Source organism: Hydra vulgaris, chromosome 01, assembly GCF_038396675.1.
Source record: "Hydra vulgaris chromosome 01, alternate assembly HydraT2T_AEP".
NCBI classification, from domain to species: domain Eukaryota; kingdom Metazoa; phylum Cnidaria; class Hydrozoa; order Anthoathecata; family Hydridae; genus Hydra; species Hydra vulgaris.
Window position 1 is genome coordinate 9,812,065 of NC_088920.1, and position 21,013 is coordinate 9,833,077.

A 21,013-nucleotide genomic window follows, 5' to 3' on the forward strand; every position below is an offset into this window, starting at 1 on the left:
CTAAACTAAGTGGTTAAAATCAAACATTTTAATGAAAAAAGAGTAATAAAAAAAAAGAAAAGAAAAATTATCAAATAAAAGAACAAAATAAGTTTGTAATAGTAATAGCTATGAATATTTTTGGTATTATAAAATGTGTTTTGTATGTATAAACTCTTGGAATATTTTACTTGAATTTGCATGTGTGCAATTCCTAAATGTGTTTCTCATCAAATATAATATTTGCGTTCTTTAAAGCATGCTCGATACAAAGTTTTTATGCAATTGCACCAGACTACTGGTAAAGTACTTAAAATATGCAAAGTATAAATTTTAAGCTGAGGCAGAGGTTGTTCTAAGCTCATTACTGCATCTTTATACCAACTTGTTAATTATAAACAGTTTAACATTTAAAATTTTGGAAAAAGAAAATACAGATACAGAATTTTACAGATGTTTTGCCAAACTAGCTTACTTGTTCCATATAAATCTACGAACCCTGAAAAAGTTACTGTTCAATCTAAATTTTGAGAAGGCTGATAAGGTGTACATCAATATTTTTCTTTATATATATTATATAGGATGAAAATTGGATATTAATCTAATCGAAATAATTTAAATAATAAATTGGATAATAATCTATTGGAAAATTTAACAAAAAAAGTGATATTTGTTTTTTCACTCAACATTAAAACTTTACTGAGTATTAAAATCAAAAAATTTAACCAAATAAAGGTGAATTATGGCAATTTTTGTAATAAAAATAACTTCATCAAAATTAGCTTTTACATTTGAAGAAGCAAGTTTTCAAAAAAGCTATTCATACTACATTAAAATAAAACATGACGCATCTCTATTTTTATATTAATAAAAAAGAACACTTGTTTTTATTGGTTATACCAAAAATTACATAATGAAACTATTCGTAAAATTTGTAAATATGGAGTACATTTTATTTAAGGTTTTTTTTCTAATTTTTTTAGAGCAGAAATATTTTCTTTTTCTTCTGGAGTATGTAATGTAAAATAAATTAGCATTATAAATATATAAAATTTATCAAAGTTTACTGCTTTATTTAATATTATTTTCCATCAGTTGCTATTAAAGGATACACATTTTATATTAATTATAGAATACAGTAACGAGTATTTTGTTCAGGTTAAAAGCTATATATCAACTAACATGTATTGAGTTTTGAAATTGAAATAAACAACAACATTAACTTGCATGTTTGCAATCTTTCTTGTTTCTACCTTTTTACACTTAGTTTTTACCACACTTAGGTGTGGTAAGTTGAGAGTTATTGCTTTTGGTAATCAGTTTATTATATCAAAACACACTTGTGGACATCAGGTTATAGATTTTTTCTAATAGCTTATTATGCTACAATGCTTTGTGATCTTTTATTACTATACATTACCAAAGGATATCTAAATTCGCTTGTGCTTACAATTGCTTTTAATTTAAGAGTGTTGCAAATCATCTGGGCTAGCTATAACAACCAATAAGCAATATTCTCAAACTTTTTTAGTGTTGTATATAATTTATATATGGAAGTAATAAGTGTAAAGTTCAAAAGAGAAATTAGGCTATTTTTTCAAAATACTTTTCTTGCTAAATGATTGGATAAATGGGAACTTAATTTGAAAAAAAATATACCAAGTTAATAATAATCTACTAATATTAGTAGGTAAATTTTAAAACTGTTTTAAATCTATCGTATGAGAATCACAGCATAGTCAAGTTTTACCATCTGGTTTATAGTTTGTTACAATGGTTGTCTTTGTTATATCTTAGAATTAGAAAAACAAACTAATTTTTTTAAATCTTTATTTTTAAGAAAAAATATTGAAAATCACGGATGTTATGAGTTGTGAGGGTTTGTATAAGTATTTGCACTATATTGCACAAAATTGGATAGAAAAATCATAATTTTTTTTGCTATTATTATTTGGTTTTTTATGAAATTACTCAAATTCACTTTTATTATTGAATACGCTTTTTGACATTTGCTTTGATTTAAACATACGCGCCAAAGCCTCTCTTTCAAAATCAGCGAATCAGATTGCGCATATCTCTGCCTATTCTGAGTCTCTATAGAGTTTCAAAATATGCATCCCGCGGATTACCAATCATAGAAAACTTCACTAAAAGTTAAAAAAAAATTAAAAGTATTATGTTTTTCTTTCCAAAAAAGTAAAAAAGCGGCCATTGATTTAAATGTACTAAACTCCTATTTAGCGGATTCTGTGAGAGCTCCCGAAATATCTTTGTTAAACTTAATTGCAGGATGCAACATAAAAGATTCAATCAGTCTTACAAAAATTGATTGCAAAATAGTATACCAGCATTTAGCAAACCTTAAGGAAAAAACTGCTACAAGGTACAATGGTCTACCAGTACTTTTTTTTTTTAAATCAGCCGCAGCTCATTCGCCAAACACAACAGTAATTATTTACAAAAGCATTAAAACTATTTTCCAATAATGTGGAAAAAAGAAAATAGATTAGAAGTTAAAAACAAAAAAATCGAAATCAAAATCAGAGAATTATAGATCTATCTCCATACTTTCCGTATAAGGAAGGATGTTTGAAAAGATAATAGCTAAACAACTGTCTACTTTTTGTAATATAAATAAGACAATTTTTCCGGAACAATAAGGATTTAAAGAGAAATTGAGTTGCGAGTATGGTATTGTAAATGTTGTGGAGGTTTGGATGAGATATTTGCAGGTGCTATAATGATTAACTCGTCAAAGGCGTTTGACTCCGTTCCACACCAACTTCTTATTAACGAACTATTCAAAATAGGCTGTAGTTTGAGCACAATACTCCACAGCTATTTATCTGATAGAAAGTCATTCAGACTAATCAAGTAACCCAGTTAAAGCCAGTGTCGTGTGAGTTTTTTCAGGGAAGTGGACTTAGTCCTAAACATTTCAATATTTATATTAGAGATCTTCTAACTTGCTCTAATTCACATAAAACTCAGTTCGCTGACGCTATTACCCACTCCGAGGAAGATGCGGACTCGTATGCACTAACAGCGAAATTAGTACATACATTTCAAATTGAAGCCACAGTTTTTAAAATTTAAGAAAAATACTACCGCATATTTTACAGATGGTAGTAGACAGCTGTGTAATCAATCCAGTCAAATCAGTTAAACTGTTAGGAGTAACCCTTGATTGGCATCTTACCTTTGGTCCTCATACAGGAAATGTTAAATCCTACCTAACTCGATACTTTCTAATATTGGTTTATATACCATTAGTATTATCTCAGAAAGCAGACAGAATAAATAAACGTAAGATGTATATGTCAGGTGCTTTTATTGATCTTCACAAGACATTGATCCTTAGCCCTGTTGATCATTACATTCTTTTAAAAAAACTAGAAAACTATGTGATTAAACATTCAAATATCAAGTGGTTTCAAAGCTATATATCAAACAGAAAGAAATACATTTCTTATAGTTGTGGAGAAACTGAAAATATGAAAATACTCTGCACCCCAAAGATCAGTTTTAGAATCCTTTTTATTTTTAATTTATGTTATTGATTGAAGCAAATCTTGTTATTTATTAAACACCATTCTGTTCACTGATTATACAAATTTATTTTAGGCTCATCATGATATTATATAAAGTGTTATTTAATTTAGTTAATACGGAACTTCTAAAAAATTTTTATTATCGAATTTCTTTTAAGTAGTATTTAAAAGTTAAGTTCCTTTTAGTTTATATTTAAAGCAAACTGGTACATCATCAACAACCACAGTAAAGTTGCATGATCTAATCAAAGCCATACTGATAAATTTTAAATATTTTGAAAACCTTTTTATCAGTAGCAACCAGATAAACACAAACAAATTCACGCACTCCTATCCTAACTAGCATCTCCATCATAACTTTATCTCAACTAGCATCTCCATATATTTTGTTTAAAGCTTATTACGAGTTAGAATTTTATTCCATTATTTTGGTCTTCTAATGGAGCCCATTTGCCGCCGGAGCCATTGCTGCCCTACGCCTCCTCCTTCCCTCGGGATGCCTCTGGTTGCTGAAAAAAACTTTTTGGATAATACTGATTAATCATGCAGTTATTTTACAACTCGATTGCTATATTAACGTAAAAGCATTTTTGAAAAAAATTTTAAAAAAACTAACTAAATTAGCTGTCTTTTTATTTCTAGTCATTTTCACGAATTCTCGTGAATTATTTCCAAAGAATTCAAATGATAAAAGTGGTGCTGGTGCATTTCCAGTTTTTCTTAATTTCTAGTTGGTTTTTTAAAAGAGTTATAAATAACAGAGCATATACTAAAAATAAATTACATACATTGTAGGAAGTCTAATTATTGATTGATTGATTGATTGAAAGCAAACCTTTTAGGAGCTGTTTTTTACCCAACTCAACTAAAAAACTGGAAAACCTTGGTTATGTGAAAATATTATGGACTAATGGACCTTGGTTATGTGAAAATATTATGGACTAATGGACCTTGGTTATGTGAAAAAGTACAAAGACCTAATGATATAGTTTACATTTGAAACGTACACATAAAAAAATAATTATCTACATTATTTAAACCTACAATAAATACTGAATCAGTAGCACGTCAATAGTACGTCAAAAAGGTAACAGTCGCATACAAGTATTGTATGAAGGAAGAGTTGCAACTTTTACCCGAAACGAAACTATGTTTAATGTCAAAGGTAATAGGTACTGTTCATTTTTTTGATATTTAATTTAAGTTTATTTATTTATAGAATTTAATTGTAGAAAACTTTTTGACAATGATAAAAGTAACTCCAAGCGAACGTGGAATATAATGAAAGAAACTATTTGAAAACATGCTCAAATTCTATCCCCCAGATGGGTAAAGCTGATAACATAAGTTTTTATGAGCCAAGTACAGTTGCTCATAAATTAAATAAATTTTTTACGAAATTGGATCAAAACTTAAAAGTAAAAATTCCTAAAATCCAAACTGTTTCAGCGATTTTTCAGTACCGATGGATGATTGCATAAATTCGGACAAATTTTCTTATGAACTATTATTTGATGAATTTGTGAGTTTAAATCACTTAAAAAAACAAGCAACGCAATTGGAGCCGATGGAATTAACGGTAAATTAATTATAATTAGAGTGTTCTTTTTATTCTTTGAGAATTAAAATGATGAACTGAAGTTTCGAAGAATTAAAGGAAACGCTTCTAAAGTTTTTAGAGCATCAATTAATTTTCTAAATCAACTTAAAATTGCAAAAGTTATCGCAATAATAAAAGAAGACGCTAATCTTAGTAATTACCGTTTTATCACTATCCTATGCGTAATCCTACATTCTCAAAAATTTTAGAAAGAACTATGTACAACAGGGTAAATAACTAACTAAATTACAATAATCTATTATGCCATTATTAATTCGGACTTTTTTAACACAGTATTTATTTCGGAAAACATCGAGGTCTTTAAAGTTTTAATGTTTCTATTTGTTCTTTTAAATTCCTAAAAATCTTGTTTTTAAATCTGGGATCTAGTATTGTTGCAAAAGCATATTTTTATATAAATATATATAATAATAAATATAAATAAATGAATAAATAAATGCAGTTTATGCAAAGATTCACACAAAGATTCTGTGTGAATCTTTGCATAAACTGCATTTATTATTGGGATAATTTCTGATGTGGTTACTTTCGATGAACTTGCAGTAAGCGTGACGTCTTCGAAAACTTTTAAAGCAGAAACGAGAGAAACCAGACTGTCCCATTCTTTGGTTGACAATTCTTTGTTTCGCCAAGCAGCTTTTGGGAAATGTGGCGTTACCAACAGAATCGAAGGTGCCATTCCATCGAGTTGGCTCATCTTGAATGATGCTGTGTTTAGAAAGTCCCAAAATCTCCTGAGAATGTCTCAAAAGTTTGTACAATTTAACCGAATGTTTAAAGTGTCCTACTATTCTTATACATGTTGCAGTTAGTAAAGAAATGCGTTTATTGTCGAGACAGCCATCTTTAACAACCAACTGAAGTATATGAGCAAGACAAGGAATTTTTGAAAACTTTTATAGCAGAGACAATATTTCTGGCGTTGTCTCTTACAACTACAGTGATTCATTTATAAATTTAACAAGACAAATGTTACTTTGTTTCATATCTTCATTAAGAAAATGTGCTGTTAGACTCATGTAATCAACATTAGCTGTGGAGCTCCACATGTCGGTAGTAATACTAACATGATCAGCTATCTTTGCCAAGAAACAAATTTTACTTGATACCTTCTGATAAATGTTAGGAATTTCAATAGTCGAAAAATATTTTCTGCTTGGTATTGTATACCCTGGCTCCAAAAACTGCACTAACCTTTTGAAACCTGGATTTTCTACTATACTAGCAGGTTAGTTATCTGTACATACTATTTCTGCAATAAGTCTTGTAATCTTTATTGCCTTCGGATCTGTAGATGTGAAAGGCCTGGTTTTTGCAAACACTTGGTATATTGTCGGTTGTTTAGGAGATGAAGATCTAGGCTTCATTTTTACAGAACTAAGTTTAGAAGAAGGGCTTCTAGTATTGATCTCCGCATCCTCAGACTTAGGCCCGAGACTTGTAAATATGGATGTGAGTGTAGTAAATTGAGGTTTTCTTGGCATGGTTGTAGGAGTATCACAAACAGGGTTAGGACTGGATTTAGAAGATGGTTCTACAGTAGAGCTATCCGCGCATATATCAAAATCGATAATACTAGCTTTATCCTGTTTCTGATTTTTTATATCAGATTTTTGAAAAGCATTAAATGCTTTAGCATGTTAGATGTTGTGTATGACTGAGAAATTCTGCCACCACCCCTGGATATAACAAAAGCTGCATATTGCAGAGTTAGTGTTATATAAATCGATTGCAAAATAGTCCCATACCTCGCTTTTCTTTTTGGCATGATAATGATACTATATTCTGAAATAAAAATAGCATTTATAATAATAAAAAATAATAATACAAACAATAATAGTTATAATAAAACAAGCAAATAAGGTTATTATAATAGTACTTATCGCCGGTTCAGATATCAATTGAAATTCTGTGGCAGTATTTGCAATGTTTACTTTTGTTAAGGTTTTCCTTCACAGTTTACTTACCTTTAACAATGATATAAAGCGCTAAAGTGAAAATTTAACTTAAACTAAACAAAGGAAAATTACAACGTCAAAGACCCAGTGGGCCATGGACCAAAAAATGACGTCTTTTGAACGTTCAAAAGGCGTCCAAAACGTTCAAAAGAAGTCTTTTTTGTGCCCCGTGCCAACTGAGGAGTGTATATTTTATTTCAATTATCAAGAAAGTATTAGTAAAAGAAATGAAGTCGTTAAAAACTAATTTTAGAAAGAATCGGAATTGTTAAAAAAGGTAGAGAACCGCGATTCTTACAATTCCTTGAGAATCGCTGGAATCGAAAGAACCGGAATCGGAATCGGCCCATCTCTAGTATACATATATTAACCAATTTGCAAATTTTTACATTACGTTATACAATAAGCTATTTTTATATTTACGTTATACTACGATTATTTGTAATTTTTTTTTTTTTAAATATTTTTACCTTTTTGCAAACTTTATAATTTTATTTTTTTAACTTTTTAGTTTCACTTTTTTCTATAATATTAGAACTTAAAAAATTATATTTTTATTTAGGGGTCGTCCATAAATTACGTTAGCTCTATGGAGGAGGAAGGAGGGGAGGGGGACCGGGGGGTTGGTTAGTGGTTTTGTGACAACTTATACAAAACTTGCTACTAAAGTGTTAAGATTTTGTGACGAGGAGGGGGGGGGGAGTCAAAAATGGTCAAAAATTGCGTGAAGTAATTTATGGACGACCCCTTATTTCACGAAGGGGTTTATGATAAGACATTTTGTCTTCTACTTGCCCCAGCCAGATTGTACTTAAATATATTTATTAGATCTTTAGAATAACACTCTAAAATGTGTGCGTATTGACGATATAAACTAACTCATATAAACATATTTCGTTTTGTTTATGTTTAGAAAAGTAGTTTATCCTCTTTCATCTTTAAAGGTTTCTTTACCTTCAAACCTGGAAATAAAAATACGCTAAGATACAATAACTTATTAATGATCTTTTTTGTAGAAATTTAATCAACTTTGTATTGAACACCGTGCACCACATACGTGTAATAATAGCAATATGCCGAACTTTGAATTGTCTACTTCTTACCTTGCTTATCTCTTAACAAAGCTAAAAACTTTTCTTCTCCTTTCTGATAATGTATTGAAGTAGCAGAAAACGGGGCAAGATTGCAAATGGGGCAAGATGACTTTTCGTATAACAATTCAACAAAAACTCATCATGTATTTTTTAAACGCCAATCGATTTATTCAATATTATTAACCCAATTATACGCATAAGTTTAATTTTTGCGCTTAAAGAAAATACCTCAGTTTCGGTTATTCATAATGGATGTCATTCTTCAAGCGCAAATTTTTTTGTGTTATCTTTTTGTGTTAATTTAGTTGGAGTAGTTTGTAGTTTTTAATATTTTAATAAAGTTGGAGAAAGAATCGCATAATAAGTCATGTGGAGCCGGTCACACAACTAGATGACAAATTTATAAACTTTTTACATTATTTTTTATTTAAAATATTTCTACATGTTGACTGAAAATTCATACAGGCAATCAATCATTATGATAACATAAATATACTAAAGAAGTATTCACGACTGAGAGTTTTGTAATAACTCAGGACTTTCAAAGCGTAGGGGAGATGGGGGCGCATTGATCGCCGTAGCAGTGTTTTGAAAATTGCGCAGAACCTGAAAGAGATGTAAAAACTTATTAACTACGAAACACATGTAGAACTATCTGGCTTTTGGAATATATAAATATTTTGATTTAAAAAAATGATAAACATGAATAGTTTTAACTTTTAAACAACCCTCTCAAAAGATCAATGTACCCCAAACTATGGGGTACTATGATCTCCGACTTGGGGCACATTGATCTTATATGCGTAATATTATCTAAACGTTTAACACTTCTATAACTAAATCTTGTAAATAATTTAGTCAAAGGGTAATATTGTATAACATATAATACATCTAAATTTTTTAATTATTTTTTAAATATAGCAGTTAAACCCACTAGTCTAATTTTTAATTAAAAAATGTATAAATCACAGCAGCTATAAGCTACCCGCTTTATATACGTTTAAAACTTTACAACAACTTGAAATTTATAAGAACTGAAACATAAAGACTGAAATAAGAATACAACTTTTAAGTTTACAAAACTTGTTAAAAGTACAATATTTTGATTAAGAATATTTCATCATTTGTGAAAGTCAAGTTGTGAAGCAGTTTTTGGTTTACATTGTTTTTTATTCTTAAGCAAGTAATTCTTAGTTTCTTTCTTATCTTTTGTGGAGACTTTTTGTTGATTTTTGGTTTGCTTCAAAATTTTCTTTTCTTTTGACAAACGAATTTCATTTCTGACAGGAGTATCAGTCAAGATCCTTGTTTTTAACTGCCTACTTTTAACATTTTTTTTCTGGCAGATGCTTTTGGGTAAGGTTTTAAAACCTCAGGTGAGATTATAGAAGCAACACTTGTTGACACTTTGTTTAAAATTCTTGTTTCAATATTTACTATAGTTATTTCAGACTCTATGTGATTAACATGTGCTGGTATCATTTCAGATTCCATGTTGTTGACAGGAGTGATAGTAACTGTATCTGAAGCAGCTCTATCTGTAACTGATGATGGTAAATATTCGTCATCTTTGAAAATTTCAGAATTAAATGGCTCAATGCCAGCTACTCTAAATCCTGTCTGTATATTAGATGGTGAGAAAGCTTTTGTATACGGTTCTCGAACTATCGAAACAATATCATAAATGGTCATTGGTCTTGGGTTTGAAACCATCCAATTATCACATGCAGAATTGTAAAACCTTTTCAATGGTCCAAAAACAGTTCTATCTAATGGCTGCAACTTATGGCTGCAATGGGGAGGAAAACTTATCATTGTAATTCCGTGTTGAATTGCAAGCTCCAAGCCTTTAACAGAAATATGACTTTCATGACTGTCGAGAAGTAACAAAACTATAGATTCCTGAGAACAGTTTGAATATTTAACAAAATGTTTAATCCATTCTATGAAAATTTCTGAGTTCATCCAACCAGAAGGATTTGCAAATCCCACACATCCAGGAGGTCCTTCCTTAATCATGTAATCATGAAACTTTACCCTAGGAAAAATAAATAATGGAGGAATGGAATTTCCAATAGTATTAGAGGCACAACATCCAGTTACCAATGTTCCTCGTTCTGCAGATGTGATTCTTCCAACTTGTTTGCTTCCTCTACCAGCTAAAACCTTTACCGGCTTTTGAACGGTTGTTAAACCAGTTTCATCAACATTATATATACAGTTAGGATTATATTTATATCGATTTCTTACCGTTTTAAGATTTTGAAAAAACTCTCTTACAGTGTGTTTGTTAAAAGCTGTTGATCGAGCGAAGAACCAGAAGGATTTGCAAATCCCACACATGATGATGGGCATATCTTATTGTTTTTTAAAGCAAATTCATATGCCAATAATCGCGTTGACCTAGTTGAAAGGCCATAGTTCATTTTTGATGCAATTAGTAAATAACTTGATAAACTTTTTTCATCTTAAATAAAAAAAAATTTAATAAAAACATATGTTTTTAATAAATGCTAATATTTAACATAATAATATTATGTTAAATATTTTTTAATTATTATGTTAAATATTATTCTTTTGATATTATAAAATAATAGTATTATTATTACTAGCTTATAACATAAGTAGATTTAAAAAAAGAAATGCTAAAAGCTATTGTTTGTTTATATATAGTTTTTTTTTAAATTATAAATACAATTCCATTCGTTTAACTGTATTGCTTATAAACAAAAACATGGGGCACTTCGTCTTCTATGGGGCACTTTGATCCTCCGATCAATGGGCCCCGCATAGTCAAAGATCAATGTACCCCAATAGGTATAGGTAACATATTGATAGCAATATCTACTGTATAAATTGCAGTCAAATAAAAATTATATATTATATTATACACCTAACACTTACAAATTTAAAATAAAATTGTTGTTAACCCATACAGACATTTAAATAAAAAAATATTTGAATTATAGTACGATTTAAAAAAATCACTTTTTATGACGAAAAACAATATTTTCTTTATTTTTTTTGACGCTGATAACCTTATGAAAAAATATTACGAATAATCAATTAGGGAAGCATAATGGTTAATTAAATTGCAACCTCACTTCTATTAAGGCAAAAATGAACGAGTAAAAGCCAAAAGATCATACTGCCCCGGCGATCAATGCGCCCCCATCTCCCCTACGTGATCTTTTCCCCGTCTTCACCTATTAATAACCTTCATCAACTTTAGTTTTTTAATGTTGGTAAAAAACGACATTTTAATATTTATAACGAACTTGGCATATATATTATGTATATATATATATATATATATATATATATATATATATATATATATATATATATATATATATGTTGTAACTATATTTTCATGTTTAAAAAGTAAAGATGATTAGATTGTTTGTAATCTTCTTTCAGTAACTTGAAAGTGAAGATGTTTCAGAAAAAAATTTTGTTATACCTTAGTTATTTTTTTTTATCACGAATAATATTGTATTACAAATAAAATTGTAAACTAAAAGTAAAAAATTTTTTAGAAAAAGCTCAATACCCAGGAGCAAACAATAAATATAAATGCTTGATATAAATCAATAAATGTAAGCATCAATAAATATTGATGCTTACAGTTGTTTTTAATGGTATTTTTTTAGTAGACTTATTCAGAGTAGACTGACATTTAGTAAAAGTAGATGCAAAGTAGACATTTAGTAAAAGTAGATACAATTAGTAGAATTAGTATTGATTCAAAACTTAAAATTTTTTTTTTTTAATTCCGCTTGGTATGGAGATTTATTGGTATTGATTTATTGAATTATTAGTTCTTTTTTAAGTTTACTTGTTTAGTTTGTTTGATTTAATTTAGTTTATATGTGTTTTGTTTGTTTTTTTCACAAAAAAAGGGCTACTTTTTAGGCAGACTTTAAGGGTATTTTATATAGGGGTGTGTTTTATTTAGGGGCGTATTTTATTTAGCGGCGTATTTTATGTAGGGGCGTATTTTAAATGCAAGTAGTTGCTAAAACACCAGTTTTAGCAACTACTTGCATTTAAAATGAAGAATTTTTTTTCCATTAAAGATTAATTATTATAAATAACTGTATAAAATTTGTAAAAATTTAATATTGTATAGAATTTGTAAAAGCTTAATATTATTTTATTATGCAACTTTAAAAAATTGCTTAAAAAATCTTTTAAACTTAGTAAAACCCGATAAATGAAAAAATGTTTGAAGGTTAAATTTTGAAGTTCCTTTATAAATATATTTAACTTTTTTACGTAAACTTGTTTGAGTCGGAAAACCTTTTATGGAATCTTACGTAACAAATCGTAACTACGCAACAAGAGATTTAAAGTAATCGTATCAATATATTTTTATAGCAATGAAGATTAATTTTTTTTTAATTTTAATATCATGTAAACATACAAAATATATTTTTATTGTGTATTATTTATCACAAGATATAAAACTAAAAATTAATTTGGCTTTTGATAATCCGAAAAAACATTTAATGCGTAAAAACATACGGAATCCTAATAACAATTTTAAAAACCAGAACTTTTCTTAAAGCAAGTATTTTTTCTTCTCAAAAAATTTTATAAAAAAAACTGCAATGAGAAAATAACAAATTTGAAAAAATAACAAAACTCAATATTTAAATTATAAATATTTTGGTAACTAAGAAACAATTATTTTTGTAACATATTTACGGGTATAATTATTCTTTCGTAACACATAATTACAGGCTTTATTGTTTTGTCGACTAATTAGTTATGTACATTTTTATTTGTGTACACTGATTGCTTATTAACTAATGTATATACCGATTTATATGTTGTGAATATATTTATAAAGAATTTATAATCAAGGAAGAAATTAAGAACAAAAAACCGACAAAAATGCTGAAAACATACAACTTTGTTAGTATAATATAAAAAAATTATCTTTTAATACTTATAGAATTCATTAACGTAATAAATATGACAAAAATGCATACATCATCCTTAATCATCAGGAAGATTTACGAGAACGTAAATTTTTAGTACGACAACATAAATTTCAGTACGAGGACATAAATTTTCATTAAGAGAACATAAATTGTCATTACGAGAACGTAAATTGTCATTAAGAGAACGTAAACAAACCCATGTTTTATTGCTATTTGAATAATCTAAATGACAAAAAATTTATATACAAAAAAAGCAGGTTATTTGTTGTAATAGTTTGAATAACTTTTTTAATTTAGAAATGCTAAAAAAATAATGAAGATTGTATCAATTTTTGGATTATTTTTGGTATCTGGTATGCTGTAACTTTTTTTCGTCAATAAATTTCATATTTATCTATCATATATTATACATTTAATAGTCTACACATTTTTGTATTGCGTATTTTTGTATATATAGAGATATTGTTAAATACCTCTATATATACCTCAATAAGTGCTACTATATATATAATATATATATTCCAGCCTATTTTTTGTATAATACAACTTAGGTGAATTTTTATTATATGCTTTACTTATATATATATATATATATATATATATATATATATATATATATATATATATATATATATATATATATATATATATATATATATATATATGATATATATATATATATATATATATATATATATATATATATATATATATATATATGTATATATATATATACATATATACACCTTAAACAGAAATTTTAAACGTACTTGTTTTTTTTAAAGTTAAGTTATGTTTAGAGAAAATACGAGGCATGGTCTAAGTTTATTTATTTATTCTTATTCTTAGAGGATTATTATTTAAGAAAAAAACACAACTTTGAATGAAAAAAACAAAAATTTTTTTCTGAAATTAAATAACAAACTCAAGTAATCAAAAGATTACTTAGAAAAAAGTGCAATAAAGTTTAAACGCACCTACAACTTCTTTTAATCGAAATATATATTAATAGTATTGTATACGCCTTGGCATTGATTCAATCAAGTTTTCAATCATTTTAATTGGTACTTTAAACCACAGTTTGGTCAGTTCTTGTATGAACATTTCGTGATTAGCTATTTGCTTTTTTGTTAGTTAATAATCCATCCAGCTCCATAAAATTTCGATCAGGTTTAAGTCTGGCCAAGGCATGAGTTGAATATTACTTTTAAGGAAATAATCAGTGATTGAACGCTGTATGGTATGGAGCATTGTCTTGTTGAAATAACCAGTTTTGATCAACCTGGAACTAATTGCGACTAGAGATAAGCGCGTTTTCCAAAATGTCGCGATACTCACACTGATTTAATCGTTCTTCGTAAATTTTATGACAGACAACACCTGAGCCTGATATATGTCCCCATATGCCGACGGAAACACCACCTTTTTAAATACGGCTTAGAAGGTGTTGCTTCAAATATTTTTGCGACGAACAAATCTCTTGTTTTTTTTGTTAATAATTTCGAAATTTGATTCATCACTAAAGATAATCATTTTCCATTATTCCACTGAATAATTTAAACGCTCTTGGCACCATTTTTTTTGTCTGTGGCAATTGGTTAACATCAACAAAGGCTTTCTTACACCATGAAACGAATTTAGTTCTTTCTTGCGTAATAACTTCCTTATTGTCATTCGACTAACTGTTTTTTCTACCAGTAACCTATTGATTTCTGCACTTAAAGTTGATACTCCCGCTTTTGGGTTACATCTGCTAAGCGTGTAAAGCATGGTATTATCGTCTGCTGTCAGTTTTTTTGGACTTTTTTTGGACCGATTTCAGTTTTTTTGTCAGTTTTTCTGGACCAATTTCATTAGATTTCTATACTTTTGATGGTAGTCAACAAACATTTTCACTATAAGCTTACGTGACACCATTGGTATTGATGCTTTTCTCCACAAATCTTCAACTGCATCTGCCAGTTTTTCAGAAATTTCTTTCACAGAAGGCTGCTTTCCGTCATTTTCAACTCTCGTTTTCTGCATTGTGAAAAGATAACTTTGCATAATAGTTTTATATGTTGGCAAGACATTTGTCCCTAACTCGGTCGGTTTTCCAAAAATAGGACATGTCACATTTCTCCTTGTTTTCATTGAGGGCTTTGTAGCAGTTAATAATTTAGACATGCTTGTTTATTGTTTTTTTCTAAATTTATTTTATATTTTAACTAATTGTGTTACAGCAAAATTAAATCATCAAATGATAAAATATTATTGTTTTTTATTTTTCACAAGAATTATTTACCAAAACTTTTAGAAAATGACGTAATTGGGTGACGTAATAACTAATAAATTATTTACGTTAGACAAGTGTCACGGTTTAAAATTTCTGAAAATTACGTGCTATATGATTTCTTAAAATTTTATCCTATTAATATTTAAAAAGACTCATTGTGGCTATTTCAAATTTTTTGAAAAAAAGTGTTTTTTTGTTAAAAATTGGCCCCCCTGGCGGCAACTGAAGACATCAAAATTTTTTGTTGAAATTAAATCCTATTAATAAATGACTCGTTGTGTAATTTTTTTCACTCTATTACAACTTTGACATAATGGAATTATGCATGCCTCTTTTTGCAACATATTTTGCAATTTTGATAATAAATTGAAAAAAAAATGTGATTTTGTTAAAAATTAGCTCCCCTGGCGGCAACTAAAGACATCACAATTTTTTCTTGAAATTTTGCTCTATTAATAAATGACTCATTGTGTCATTTTTCCACTCTATTACAGCTTTGATATGTATAAGGGATTTGCGCACTATTGTTGTCAAAAAACCCGAGAAAAATAAAAAAATTGTTTTTTTTGTCAAAATTCCGCCCCCTGGCGGCAACCGAAGACATCAAAATTTTTTCACAAAAATTTGCATAATTAATCACTGCCTGGTTAAGTAACTTTTCCACACTATTACAACTTGATATTGAAAAAAAAGTTTTTTTTGATACACCCTAATATATATATATATATATATATATATATATATATATATATATATATATATATATATATATATATATATATATATATATATATATATATATATATATATATATATATATATATATATATATATATATATATATATATATATATATATATATATAAATATATATATAATATATATATATATATATTATATATATGTATATATATATATATATATATATATATATATATATATATAAATATATATATATATATATATAAATATATATATATATATATATATATATATATATATATATATATAATATATATATATATATATATATATATATATATATATATATATATATAAATATATATATAATAATAATAATAATAATAATAATAATGATAATAGTAGCAATAACAATAATAATAATAACAATAATAATAATAAATAATAGCTGGGACAACTGTTTTAAACATTTGTGGAGTGCAATAACAGTAGATATTGCACTGTATCAGCTTTTGACTAAATAGGTGTTTACTGTAATGTTATTCTTTATAATTTTTGTTTTAATAAAAAGTTTTTGCAAATCTCTAAAATGTCTTGTTTATTTTTAAATATATTTATTGACTCAACTTCTATTATATCATTCGGCAGATTATTCCACGTGTGGACAATACGATTTGTGAAAAAATTGTATCTATAAGGGTTTTTGCAGAATAGCTTTTTCAATTTAAATTTGGGTTGTCTCAGACGAGGGCCCTTTTGTGACTTGGTGTAATTGTACTGGGAAATCCAATTGATTTTATCGTCGCTAAATTTTATATTGCCGGATTGAATCACTACCTATTCGACGCTCTTCTAGAGTTGTTAGTAGTATGACCTCGAATATTCTTTCATATGGTAATTTCTTCAACGCCGGTGCTATCTTAGTGGCTCTTCTTTGGACTTTTTCAATTTTATCGATGTCTTATCTTAAGTAAGAACACCAGGCTTGTATAGCAAATTCCAGATGTGGACACACGAAAGCTGTATATAACTTTTTTTACCGTATTGTCATCAAAATGTTTAAATGTTCGTTTTATAATGCCAAGCATCATGTTTGCTTAACCAACAACTGAATTAACTTGAGTTTACCATTTTAGATCTGATTGCATTACTATGCCTAGGTCTCTTTCATCTTCCGTATTAGATATGGTATGGTAGTGTCCGGTGTCAATATCATGCATTATATACACTCTATTTGGATTATTTTTGTCCATATATATTACATTTTTCATAATTCAAAATTTTGTTAACCAAGTGGAGGACCATGCAATGATTTTGTCTACATCTAATTGTAATTTCTCATTGTCACTTGCATTCTTTATGATTTTTATGATTTTAATATCGTTGGCATATAGTTTTATCTTGTTATTGACCTAATCCGGTAGATCGTTGATAAATATTAGGAACAGTAACGGTCCTAAAACTGATCCCTGTGGTACGCCACTGACAACTGGTAATTATTTTGATGTACAATCTCCGAGAACAACTTTTTGTTTTCTATTGCATAAAAACTCTTCAATCCAATTCAGAACGTTGGCAACAATACCATATGATTTTAATTTGTTAATCAAACGTGATTGTGGCACTTTATCAAAGGCTTCGGCAAAATCCAGATACAGCATATCTGGATTTTGCCGAATAAAAACGGTTTATTAAATGAAAATCAGCACGAATCCGTGCTGATTTTCATTTAATAAACCGTTTTTAGATGATCAAAAATTTTACCTTTAATCAGCGATCCCAAAATATTACAAGGGAGCGTTGTTAGTAAAATTGGCCGATAATTTGATACATCGGTTTTATCACCCTTTTAAAATAATGGTAAGATATTTGCTGATTTCCATAAATCGGGTAGCTTTTGTTCCATTGATGGAATTTTTTGTATATCAGAAGCAGAGGTTCACTAATAGTAGTATAGCATTTATTCAAGACGTGTGGACTAACTCTATCTACACCAACCAACTTATTGATATCTAATTGTTTTAATTTTTTCTCAAATGAATCACGCGCGATTACATTATCTAAACCTAATTGTAAAGTTTTATCAGTTGTTGATATAATAACTGGTGTGTTATCTTTCTCTTCATGAACAAAAACTGAGTTGAAACTATTATTTAATACGTCAGCTATTGCTTCACCATTTGTATGTAGATTGCCTTGTTCATTAAAAATTTATGTTATACCAGATTTAATTTTTTTGTTTGCATTGACATATCCATAAAAGATTTTTTGATCTTCTTTTGATTTTTCGACAACCATTTTTTCGTATTCAATACGCTTTCGTTTAACAGTATTTTCAATTAGTTTCCATTGTTGTTTAAATTGTTGCAATAGAGATGATGGTTTGAAATTATTGAATATTAATTTTTTCCCACAAATTTGCTTTTTCCCTTAATTCGGTCTTTAATCGATTGTCTATCCACGGACTTATATTCCTCCTCTTGTTATTTCGTTTTGGTATGTGTTGAATTGATAGCTCCTGATATTTATTTAATAATATTTCATAGCATTGATTAAGACTTTTATTGTGAAAAAGTTTTGACCAATCAGTATTTTTGAACCCTCCATTCATTTCCTCTTATAAAATTAAGTATTGATTTGCCATATAATTCTTTTGTACAAGTTGAAGCCCAAATCTCATAATCCCAGGATAAAAAGTTCTATAGAATTTCTATAAACTTTTGGAACATATGGTCTATAAAAATTCTATAGAATTCTATAAAATTTCTATAGAATGTCAATTAATTTCTATAGAAATTGCTATAAAACTTTATTTTCTATAAAATAAAAAGTAGAAATAAAAGTTCTATTGGAATTTCTATAGAAATTAACAGAGATTCTATAGAAATTTTATAGAATTCTATAGAAATTTTATAGAATTCTATAGAATTTCTATAGACCATATGTTCCAAAAGTTTATAGAAATTCTATAAAACTTTTTTTCCTGGGATGCCAGTGTAAAATTTGGTATGCCTTTTCTATGTTGCTCAAGGGTGGATTGTGATGTATGACTGAGATACGCTAAGGTGCATCAGTTAAGACCAAGTCCAGTGTATCTCCCTCTAACACAGATGTAGCTGTCAGATTAAAGGTTGAATTTATTACGTTTTGATGTAAATAATTATCATTTAAATTGTCTAAAAACATTTGTGCTGATTTATCATTATTTAGTACTGTTTGTACATTATTATCGCTCCATTTTATATTTGGATAATTGAAGTCACCAGCTATTATGAGACCAGTTTATTTGTTATTATCACTAACTTTTTTAACTTGTTTAAAAATCAATTCGATTTTTTTATTAGTGGCTTCTGGTGCGTCTAGTGGACGATAGATACAACCAGTTAATATGGTTTCATTTTCAATTTTAATAACGCACCATACTTGTTCGATCGATATATCGTTGAATAATTTTTCCTTCGGAGAATATGCGACATATTTATCTTTTACATATATGGCTACCCCACCGCCACGGTGTTTACTTGAGTTAGCGCTGCAACGATTGCAGTAAAATATATTATAATCTTCTAGTTGCATTATACTTGAAGGTGTAAACCACGTTTCTCTAATCATAAAATTATCAGGTTTAAATGTATCTAGAAAAAGATCAAATTTATTATTGAGTGAAGTGACTTTTGTGTATCGGCAGTCCAGGTGGGTAGATACTCGTAGTTTTTTGTTTACTTTAGATGAAATCATTAATGAACCATCATTAATTTAGCAATTTATATATAATTACCCGAACCACAAGCATTCCTGTTACACAGCAGTACTTGTGATTGACCAAGAGGTGTATCAATAGACGAATATTGTGAATTAAAATTTATATTTGTATATGTAGAGCCAACTGCATTTAAATTTAAACCAACCAAATTCAAATCACAATTCCCACTATGTACATCATTTATCATAAAATCAGCAGATGACGGGTGGTCAACGTTACCCGACCACAAGCACAGATATACATATATGTATATATATATATATATATATATATATATATATATATATATATATATATATATATATATATATATATATATATATATATATATATATATATTAATATATATCTGCGTTATAAACAATTAAAGCGATCTTGCTGGAAAATCTGCATCAAAATTTACTTTATATTTAAAGATAACATAGGTATCCAAGGGTATAGGGGGTATGCATTCCCACCCACCATAACCTGAAAGTCCAAAAATATCTTAGAAATTGAGGACCCTTTCTTTTGGAGACACAAATGTGGTACAAAATTATTTCAGCATACCCCCTCCCCCACTAATAATTCCTGGATCTGTCACTGACGTAAATCTCTAAAATATTAAAACAAATCATTCAAAACAGAAGTATGAATTTTAAATCATTAATTATTCATGTGCGTAGTTGATTTCTAGCGAACGTTTGAAACGCGACGCGTTAGAAGGAAGTTTCCTCACGACTTATTAACTGTTTACGAGAAATTCTTTTCTACCACTGCCTCGATATAACGCTTGTATGCTTAAACTCTCGGGCCGGAGACAAAACTTTTAAACGGTTTTTAGATTATGATAATAAGTTTTATTATAAAACTTATAACCATAAACCTATTTAAAAAAAAAAAATTTTTTTAAAAGAATTAACAATACGTATAACTTGGTCATGATTTATTGAATTGATTTATAAACATGAATGAACAAAACCTTTACGAACAAAGTTTACTTAATTAAACCTGACTTGCGTATCACCAATAAAAACAATATTTTTAAAATTTCAAGTAAAACTAAATTGTAAAAAGGAACCTATAACACTTGGATCACCAAGCGACACGCGTCAAAATTTTACCTGACGCACTAATGGTGT

General features: G+C 28.2%; 1 protein-coding gene across 2 annotated transcripts in view; it reads left to right on the plus strand.

The window, feature by feature from the left end:
* Nucleotides 1–12,980: 12,980 nt before the first annotated feature.
* LOC100200954 (fibronectin) overlaps nt 12,981–21,013 on the plus strand; it is a 31,103-nt gene continuing 23,070 nt past the window's right edge. For both annotated transcript variants that reach the window (XM_065787346.1, XM_065787347.1), the window contains exons 1-2: nt 12,981–13,123; nt 13,450–13,505. In XM_065787346.1, coding sequence (XP_065643418.1) covers nt 13,466–13,505 — 40 coding nt within the window. In that variant the 5' untranslated portion in view covers nt 12,981–13,123; nt 13,450–13,465. The remainder of the gene's footprint in view (nt 13,124–13,449; nt 13,506–21,013) is intronic.